The sequence below is a fragment of the Gadus chalcogrammus genome, chromosome 21 (assembly GCF_026213295.1).
Source record: "Gadus chalcogrammus isolate NIFS_2021 chromosome 21, NIFS_Gcha_1.0, whole genome shotgun sequence".
Taxonomy (NCBI): Eukaryota; Metazoa; Chordata; class Actinopteri; order Gadiformes; family Gadidae; genus Gadus; species Gadus chalcogrammus.
The window spans coordinates 1933196-1943195 of NC_079432.1; the positions used below are offsets into that span (position 1 = coordinate 1933196).

General features: G+C 54.0%; 1 protein-coding gene across 2 annotated transcripts in view; it reads right to left on the reverse strand.

Annotated features, from left to right (window-relative positions):
• Positions 1–10000, reverse strand: part of LOC130374114 (myelin transcription factor 1-like protein) — a 25063-nt gene that overhangs the window by 11409 nt on the left and 3654 nt on the right. For both annotated transcript variants that reach the window (XM_056580703.1, XM_056580702.1), the window contains exons 4-12: positions 9957–10000; positions 9536–9875; positions 8384–8931; positions 8282–8291; positions 7216–7603; positions 6179–6313; positions 3611–3701; positions 2480–2593; positions 1417–1640 (exon numbers count right to left, since the gene is read on the reverse strand). The exon at positions 9957–10000 is cut by the window's right edge and continues 31 nt beyond it. In XM_056580703.1, the coding sequence (XP_056436678.1) occupies positions 1417–1640; positions 2480–2593; positions 3611–3701; positions 6179–6313; positions 7216–7603; positions 8282–8291; positions 8384–8931; positions 9536–9875; positions 9957–10000 (1894 nt within the window). The remainder of the gene's footprint in view (positions 1–1416; positions 1641–2479; positions 2594–3610; positions 3702–6178; positions 6314–7215; positions 7604–8281; positions 8292–8383; positions 8932–9535; positions 9876–9956) is intronic.

Consider the following 10000-nt stretch of genomic DNA (forward strand, 5'->3'; position numbering starts at 1 on the left):
GAGTGTGTGTGTGGTGTGTGTGCTTGGCCGTGTGTGTCTGCAGTACTGACGTCAATCTTGACGGTCCTCAGAAGGTGACTCTGAGTTATAGAGCCACAAGAGCATCCGGTCACCACAAACACAGCATACAAGGGCAGAAGTGTCCCCACACAAACACACACACCACCAGACACACACACACACGCACAAACACACACACAAACACACACAAGCAAATCTACACACTCACAAACGCACACGCAAACACACATACACACACACACGCACAAACACACACACAAACACACATGCACACATACATACACATACGGAGACACACACATGCACTCATTCACACACACACACACACACACACACACACACGCATACACACACATACCCGCACGCACACGCATGCAATAAAACACAAACCCGATAATATGGGCGCACACCTTCACAAACACACACTCTCTCTTCGCTAGCCCCCCGTGTGTCTGTTAGCCTGCCCTTCAGTCTCTGAACCCCCCCCCCCCCCTGGAGGGGCTGGGCTGCGATCTAACAGCGACCACTGGGGCTTCATTGATCCGAACACCACCCCATCCCTCAGAGAGGACTCAGGGAAAGGCCCTGAGAATATCTGTGTCCTGCCTCCTCTGTATGAGAACCTTTAGATTAGGTCTACTCCGAGCCCATTTCTGACCAATCAGGGCATCCATCTCGGCTCTAAATCACATGGGCAGGAAATGCAACATTCTCAGATCTCAAGTAAAGCAGCTTTAAGAAGCAGGTAAGGGTTAGACAGTACAGAGACAGGTCGTTAAGGAGCGGGTAGGGGTTAGACAGTACAGAGACAGGTCATTAAGGAGCAGGTAGGGGTTAGACAGTACAGAGACAGGTCGTTAAGGAGCGGGTAGGGGTTAGACAGTACAGAGACAGGTCATTAAGGAGCAGGTAGGGGTTAGACAGTACAGAGACAGGTCGTTAAGGAGCGGGTAGGGGTTAGACAGTACAGAGACAGGTCATTAAGGAGCGGGTAGGGGTTAGACAGTACAGAGACAGGTCGTTAAGGAGCAGGTAGGGGTTAGACAGTACAGAGACAGGTCATTAAGGAGTGGGTAGGGGTTAGACAGTACAGAGACAGGTCATTAAGGAGCAGGTAGGGGTTAGACAGTACAGTGACAGGTCATTAAGGAGCAGGTAGGGGTTAGACAGTACAGAGACAGGTCGTTAAGGAGCAGGTAGGGGTTAGACAGTACAGAGACAGGTCATTAAGAAGCAGGTAGGGGTTAGACAGTACAGAGACAGGTCATTCAGGAGCGGGTAGGGGTTAGACAGTACAGAGACAGGTCATTAAGGAGCAGGTAGGGGTTAGACAGTACAGAGGCTGGTCATTAAGGAGCAGGTAGGGGTTAGACAGTACAGAGTACAGGCGGTTACCGTCATAGGCCTTTGGCGAGGCATCGCGGCCGTGGTGCGACCGGGACGGCAGGCCCTGCCTCTTGCCGTAGACGGGGTGCTGGCCGTCGTAGGAGCCGTACTCGTAGCTGGTCTTGGAGTACTTCTCCAGCTCCTTGGCCAGGTTGGAGCGCGGCGTGCTGGTCGGCACGTTGTTCTTACAGCCGTACTGCGGGATCTCCAGCTGCTTCACGAAGCACATGGGCCTGGGGACCACAGACACACTATACTCTGGTACCCTGCTTTACTCTACTATACTATACTCTGATACTCTACTATACTCTGATACTATACTCTACTATACTATACTCTACTATACGATACTCTACTATACTCCACTATACTCCACTCTACTCTGATACTTTACTATGCTCCACTATACTCTGATACTCTACTATATTCTACTCTACTATAATCTGATACTCTACTATACTCTAGTATACTCCACTATACTCTGATACTCTACTATGCTCCACTGTACTCCACTATACTCTGATACTCTACTTTACTCTACTATACTCTGATACTCTACTATACTCTGATACTCTACTATACTATACTCTGATACTCTACTATGCTCTACTACACTCCACTATACTCTGATACTCTACTATACTCTACTCTAATATACTCCACTATACTCTACTATACTCCACTATACTCTACTATACTCTACTCTACTATACTATACTCTGATACTCTACTACACTCTACTATACCATACTCTACTTTATTCTGCCATATTCTGGTACTCTGCTTGCTCTACTATACTCGACTATACTCTGCTATACTCTAGTATACTCTGACATACTCTACAATACTGTTAGGACATACTTAAGAAACAATACTCTACCATACTAAGACAGTTTTCTATACTCTTCCAACCATACTCTGCCATACTCTGCCTACCTGTGTAATCCAAGGTGTTACACTCCATGTACTCTTCCCACCATACTATAATATACTCTACTGTACCCTACTATAACACATCATACAGTACTCTTCTACAATCAACTAAACTCCACTTTACTCTAGTGAGCAGTACCTCAGCACGCGGTCTGATGCCTGATTGGACTTTGAGCTGCTGTCACTCAAGTTGCTGCTCTTCTCGTGGACCTTGGCGATCTTCTCAGCAGCAGCGATTGGACACCCGGAAAGACTGGCGGACCAATCAGAAGACAGCACCGTTAAAATACACACACATGCACTCATTCACTCACACACACTCACACACACTCACACACACACACACACACACACACACACACACACACACACACACACACACACACACACACACACACACACACACACACACACACACACACACACACACACACACAATAGACATAGAAAAACAAGAGTATGAATTTAAAGAATAACATCAAAAAGAGAATATAGATTTAAATGGAGAAAAAATTAAATACTTATCTTTATACACAAACTCAACACTCCACCGGTGAACCAACAAACATTCATACATGAAAAAATAAACATGCATAATGCACATATACATACATTAATTTCAAATCAAATACACAAATGTATTTACAATGACAGCAATAAAAAATAAATATTCACACAGAATGACAGCATTAAAAAATAAATATTCACACAGAATAAATATAAATATTACAATGCAATAAAATAAAATCCCCAAAAAAAAGTTTAAAAAAAAAGATCACAACACACATGGTTAAAAAGCAAAGTTAAATGATGGTTTTAAAAGGTGAAACTGGTTTTATCATCATCTGGGTGTTGGAGGCGGGACCAGCATGTTGCTGCTGGATGATTGGAGGATTGGTTTGTCGCTCAGACTATCTCTCCTCTCCCACGGACTGACATGCAGTACAGGGTCGGTGTCTCGCTGTTTCCATGACAACCTGCTAGCTAATGTTTCCTCTGATGCTAACACAGTCTGTCTGTCTGACTGTCTGTCTGTCTACCTCTCTACCTGTCCGTCTATCTATCTGTCTGTCTGTCTGTCTGTCTGTCTGTCTGTCTGTCTGTCTGTCTGTCTGTCTGTCTGTCTGTCTGTCTGTCTGTCTGTCTGTCTGTCTGTCTGCCTGTCTGTCTCTCTGAAAGTCTGTCTGTCTGTCTCTGTGACTGCCTCTCAGCCAGTCTGTCTCCCTCTCCCTCCGTGCCCCTCAGCCTGTCTGTCTCTCTGGGGACTCACCTGCGGTGGGAGTTCCTGTTGCTATTGACGTGACCGCGTCCGGAGCAGCCGGGCGTAGGACACTTGAGCACATTCTCATACATGGCCAGGACTTAGGCAGCAGGGGGGGGGCGAGAGAGACAGCAGGGTTACGTGAGGGTTACTTCTGCCCCGCGACGGGGACCATGCAGCCATGCAGCGTAGCCATGACAACCATGACCGCGTCCCGGTGTTCCACACAGAGGATGAGGCAGGTTCTTATGGAGGTGGAGGAGAACCGTGTCGATGAGGGTGGAACCATGGGGTGACGGAGGAGGAGGAGGAGGAGGAGGAGGAGGAGGAAGAGCAGATGTACGTTTGACGCCGGCGTGGGACTGTGTTACAACCGTATTCATGAGCGGCATCAAAGATCAGAACCTCGTGCGTTCTGCCACATCCGGAGTGTGCAGAGGTCGGACTGATGTGCACAGAACTCAATACTAGCTCTTGGAATATTTCTGAATACAACGTGCTCATTGTATTCTGAAGTAGTCCACCGATCAGGCTCACACACAGAACATGGGGTTTGAAGACTCAGTATAGAGGCATTGAGCCCCGGTCCATGCGTTCTTCAACATTGAGTTCAGCGTGCTTAGCACAATGCTAACAGGGAGACCCCCTAGCCCAGGGCCTGAGCCCAGCAGAGGCCCCAGCAGATCAGCAGAGTCCAGAAGAAGTAGCATGTAGCTCAGCTAGCTTAATCTCCTACTACAGCAGTAGCATGTAGCTATGCTAGCATGGGTTTAGGAAACAAATAGCATGTAGCTATGCTAGCATGGGTTTAGTACAACAGTAGCATGGAGCTAAGCTAGCATGGGCTTAGTACAGCAGTAGCATGTAACTAAGCTAGCATGGGCTTATTATAACAGTAGGATGTAGCTAAGCTAGAATGAGCTTGCTACAACAGTAGCATGTAGCTAAGCTAGAATGGGCTTGCTACAACAGTAGCATGTAGCAAAGCTAGCATGGGCCTGCTACAACAGTAACAGGTTAGCACTATCTCTCACACAACAACCTGTCCCAATTACAATTAGGGCATTTAGCAGACCCTTTTATCCAAAGCGACTTACATCGGTTAACACACACATTGACACACCGACGGCAGAGTCAACCATGCAAGGCGACAGCCAGCTCGTCAGGAACAGTTAGGGTTAAGTGTCTTGCTCAGGGACACATCAACACTCTGATTGAACTAGCAACCTATCGGTTACAAGACAACTGCTCTACCTCCTGAGCTAAGCCGACCCAGGTCCATTCATCAAACGTCCGCATCTGACCGTATTTCTTTACTGAGCAGTGTATTCCACTGAGACTCAGCTACTGAAACATGGATGCTAGTGACACATCATTCCGGGGTTGGCCTGCTAGCCCACAGCCAAGAGACAAAGATGCACACTGAGCACAACCCCAGCCAACCCCAACCCCACACTGGAACCACTTCAACCAGTGAGGCAGCCCACCAGTGGACTGGACCAGCTGAGCAGACTAGTCTGTCCACGGTACATCTGGGGGGGACTCCCACTTTTGAATAGACTTTGTGATGGGTAAGCTGCCCCACCCCTGCTGGTAAAATAGCTACCCTTTAGACATCAGGGGATAGTATTCCAACATTTCCTCTGGTGAACGTGATGCTGGAGAGCTGCTTACTTGTTTGAAGGGACAGTGGGTGTGGACTCCATGTTTGGTGGATTGATGGGTTTACAGGGACAGGTCTTTAGAAATCCAGGCTGAATAGGTTGACGTATTCACTGGTCACTAGGTCCCTGTAAACCCATGCTGAGCGGATGGTTGTGTGTACAGGGACATGTGGTCATTGTGAACCCAGGCTCAGTGGATTTATTCACGGGGACACCAGGTCCCTGTAAACTCATTCTGAGCGGATGGATGTGTGCACAGGGACACAAGGTCCCTGTAAACCAAGGCTGATTGGACGAGTGGTGGGCTCTTACTCGCAGGCGGGACCCGGTCCCTGTTAACCCAGGCTGATAGGTGGACCCGGTCCCTGTAAACCAAGGCTGATAGGGGGACTAGGTCCCTGTAAACCCAGGCTAATAGGGGGACCAGGTCCCTGTAAACCCAGGCTGATAGGGGGACCAGGTCCCTGTAAACCCAGGCTGATAGGGGGACCAGGTCCCTGTAAACCCAGGCTGATAGGGGGGCCAGGTCCCTGTAAACCCAGGCTGATAGGGGGACCAGGTCCCTGTAAACCCAGGCTGATAAGTGGGCCAGGTCCCTGTAAACCCAGGATGATAGGGGGACCAGGTCCCCCCTGTAAACCCAGGCTGATAGGAGGACCAGGTCCCTGTACACCCAGGCTGATAGGGGGACCAGGTCCCTGTAAACCCAGGCTGATAGGGGGACCAGGTCCCTGTACACCCAGGCTGATAGGGGGACCAGGTCCCTGTAAACCCAGGCTGATAGGGGGACCAGGTCCCTGTAAACCCAGGCTGATAGGGGGGCCAGGTCCCTGTAAACCCAGGCTGATAGGGGGACCAGGTCCCTGTAAACCCAGGCTGATCGGGGGACCAAGTCCGAGCGGCGGCTCCTTACTCTCAGGCGGGACCCGGTCTTTGTGGGGACATCCAGACAGGCTGCGATGGTGGGGGTAGAGGCCGGTCACGTGACCCGTCCCGTCGCAGCCCGGGGTCGGACACTTGCTCTCCTTCTTCTCTGACCTAGAGGAGTCTAGGGTGTGTGTGTGTGTGTGTGAGGGGGGGGGGGGGGGATCACATGATACTCTCAACACACTCTATGGACCACGCTTGGGTTACAGTGGTAGTGTTGTAACACTGACTCCTACAGGCACACCATAGTGAACATACATACAGCATGGTCTCTCCCTGTTGTCCCACTACAATATAGCCATATAGCCGATATGAAAACCTCATAGTGTTTATATCACAACAGTCATGCCAGGAGAGAGGTTCTAGCAGAGAGGGTCTATGTTACAGAACAGCGAACTGCTCTATAACATTAGTACAACAGTAGCATGTAGCTAAGCTAGCATGGGCTTAGGACAACAATAGCATGTAGCTAAGCTACCATGACCTTGCTACAACAGAAGCATGTAGCTAAATTAGTACGGGCTTAGTACAGCAGTAGAATGTTGCTAAGCTAGAATGGTCTTAGTAACAGTAGCATGTAACTAAGCTAGCATGGGCTTAGTATAACAATAGCATGTAGCTAAGCTAGCAGGATTTTAGTACAAAAGTAGGATGTAGCTAAGCTAGAATGAGCTTGCTACAACAGTAGCATGTAGCTAAGCTAGTCTGGGCTTGCTACAACAGTAGCATGTAGCTAAGCTAGCAGGGTCTTAGTACAACAGTAGCATGTAGCTAAGCTAGTCTGGGCTTGCTACAACAGTAGCATGTAGCTAAGCTAGCAGGGTCTTAGTACAACAGTAGCATGTAGCTAAGGTAGTCTGGGCTTGCTACAACAGTAGCATGTAGCTAAGCTAGCAGGGTCTTAGTACAACAGTAGCATGTAGCTAAGCTAGTCTGGGCTTGCTAGAACAGTAGCATGTAGCTAAGCTAGCAGGGTCTTAGTACAACAGTAGCATGTAGCTAAGCATAACGATCCGGCCACACCTTTGTAGTAGCTCCTCTTCAAGCCGTCGCCGTGGTGATGCATCTTGGAGCGCCTCTCCTCCAGGCCGTGGCCGTGCCGGGGGCTGTGGTTGCCGTGGCGAGGGTGGTGGTGGTCGCGGCCGCCGCGGCCCCCGTGCTCCGGCAGCGTGCGGTCCCTCATCACCTTGGCGCGCTCCGACTCCATGGCGATGGCCTTCTCCAGCAGCGACAGGTTCCCCTTGGTCATGTCGAAGGCCTCGTCCGAGCGCTCCGAGGCCACGGAGGTGGTGTCCTCGTCCCCGTCCTGGGACCCGCTGCCGGGGTACCCCCCCCCGCGGGACACCGGGCTCAGCGGCTCCCCCGCCGGCTCCTCCATCCTCATCAGGCCCACCATGTCGGAGTAGCTCCTCTCCCGGCTGGACTCCTCTTGGTGGCAGCTCTCATACCTGAGGAGGAGGAAGGGGAGGGGAGGAGGAGAGAGGGAGGAGGGGAGAGGGGAGAGGAGAGGGAGGAGGGGAGAGGGGAGAGGAGAGGGAGGAGGGGAGGGGGAGGAGGAGAGAGGGGAGGAGGGGAGAGGAGGGAGAGGGAGGAGGAGAGAGGGGAGGAGGGGAGAGGGAGGAGGGGAGAGGGAGGAGGAGAGAGGGGAGGAGGGGAGAGGGGAGAGGGAGGAGGGGAGAGGGAGGAGGGGAGAGGGAGGAGGAGAGAGGGGAGGAGGGGAGAGGGGGAGAGGGAGGAGGAGAGATGGAGGAGGGGAGGGGGAGGAGGAGAGAGGGGAGGGGAGGGGGCGGAGGAGGGGAGGGGGGAGGAGGGGAGGGGGAGGAGGGGAGGGGGAGGAGGGGAGAGGGGAGGGGAGGAGGAGAGAGGGGAGGAGGAGAGAGGGGAGGAGGGGAGGGGGAGGAGGGGAGAGGGAGGAGGGGAGAGGGAGGAGGAGAGATGGAGGAGGGGAGGGGGAGGAGGAGAGAGGGGAGGGGAGGGGGAGGAGGGGAGGGGGAGGAGGGGAGAGGGAGGAGGAGAGAGGGGAGGAGAGAGGAGAGGATGGGAGGAGGAGAGGTGTAGGAGAAGTAGACGGAAGAGCAGGTGAGTAAACGTCAGGCTGCCTCTGCCAGGCTCATCTCCTCTGCCCCCCTTGTCGTCCTGGTAACCCGAACCCCTCTGAGCTCAGCCCCAGCCCCCCCGCGCCTCCTCCTACCTGGACAGGTGGTGGCTGGGGGTCATGGGGTGGTGGTGGTGGTGGTGGTGGTGGTGGTGCTGCCGGTCTCGGGGGGGGCTCTCGCTCAGCTTGCGGGCCAGGTCAAAGCACTGGGTCCTCAGACACTCCAGGCTGCTGATGGACACCTCCTCGCCGCCCTCCGCTCCTCGCCCTGCCCGGCCCGTCCTCCGGTGGCTCCTGCTGTGCTCCTGGCCGCGCTCCACGCCCGCCGACGCAGCCGCACTGCCTTCTGGGTAGCCGTCCTCGGGCGGCAGGGCGCCGTGGCCCTGAGCCAGGAGCTTCAGGGAGTCCACCGTCTCCCGGACGACGTCGCTGTCCAGGTCCACACCCAGGGCGCTCTTCCTCTCCCCGGCCTCGCTGCCCTCCTCCTCCTCGTCCTCCTCGTCCTCCTCCTCCTCTTCCCCCCCGCTGTTGGAGGAGCTGGTGTTGCCCTCCGACTCGGTGGTGGCGTGGTAGACGGCGTCCTCCGCGATCTTCCCCAGGTTCAGCAGAGACTTGGCCACCAGCTGGTCGTAGTCCTCGTAGTCCTCTCCGCCGACGGCCGGGGGCCCCAGCAGGTCCTGGCTCCTCTGACCGAGGAGGTCCTGGTCCTTCAGACCCAAGAGCAGCTTCGACGTCCCGGGCTTGAAACAGGTCTGCGCTGCGATGGGAAAACAGAGAGACATCAGTCAGACGGAGGAGGAGACGGAGGGCAGGAGGGAGGAGGAGGAAGAGGAGGAGAGGAGGGAGAGGGGAGGGAGGGGAGGAGAGGGGAGGAGAGGAGGAGGAATAGGAGGAGAGGAGGGAGGGGAGGGAGGGGAGGGAGGGGGAGGAGGGAGAGGGGAGGGAGGGGAGGGGAGGAGAGGGGAGGGGAGGAGAGGGGAGGAGAGGGAGGAGAGGAGGAGAGAGGAGGAGGGAGGGGAGGAGAGGAGAGGAGGGGAGGGGAGGAGAGGAGGAGAGGAGGAGGGAGAGGAGGAGGCAGGGGAGGAGAGGAGGAGAGAGGAGGAGAGGAGAGAGAGAGGAGGAGGGAGAGGAGGAGGCAGGGGAGGAGAGGGGAGAGAGAGGAGGAGAGGAGAGGAAAAGAAGGGGACGGGGGAGGAGACATCTGAGAACCCCTCTGTATCTGCCCTTCAAGTAGAACTAAATATAAACTCCAGACTCACCTCGAGAAGGACTGCGATCCTCTTCATCTCTTTCATCTTCCTCCTCATCTGCTTCCTCATCATCTCCGTCATCATCATCCTCATCTTCATCATCTCCATCCTCCTCCTCCTCCGCTCTCGGTCGATCCACAGCCTCGTCCTCTCTCTCCAAATCCTCCTCCTCCTCTTCCTCCTCTCTCTCCAACTCCTCTTCCTCCTCGCCTGGCACCTCCTCCTCAGAGAACCCCTCCTCCTCCTCCTCCTCCTCCTCCTCCTCCATCTCTCCATCTTCCCTCTCCCCTCTCTCCTCCTCCTCCTCCTCCTCCTCCTCCTCCCCCCCCCGGCCGGGTCTGTCGGGGCCCCCCAGGCCCGTGGCCTGGTACCCCGGGTAGGGGCCCCTCTCCCCGGGGGAGGCGGAGGAGAGGAGGGACCTCCTCTTGGAGGGGGGCTCCAGAGGCTGCTTCACCAGAGCCTT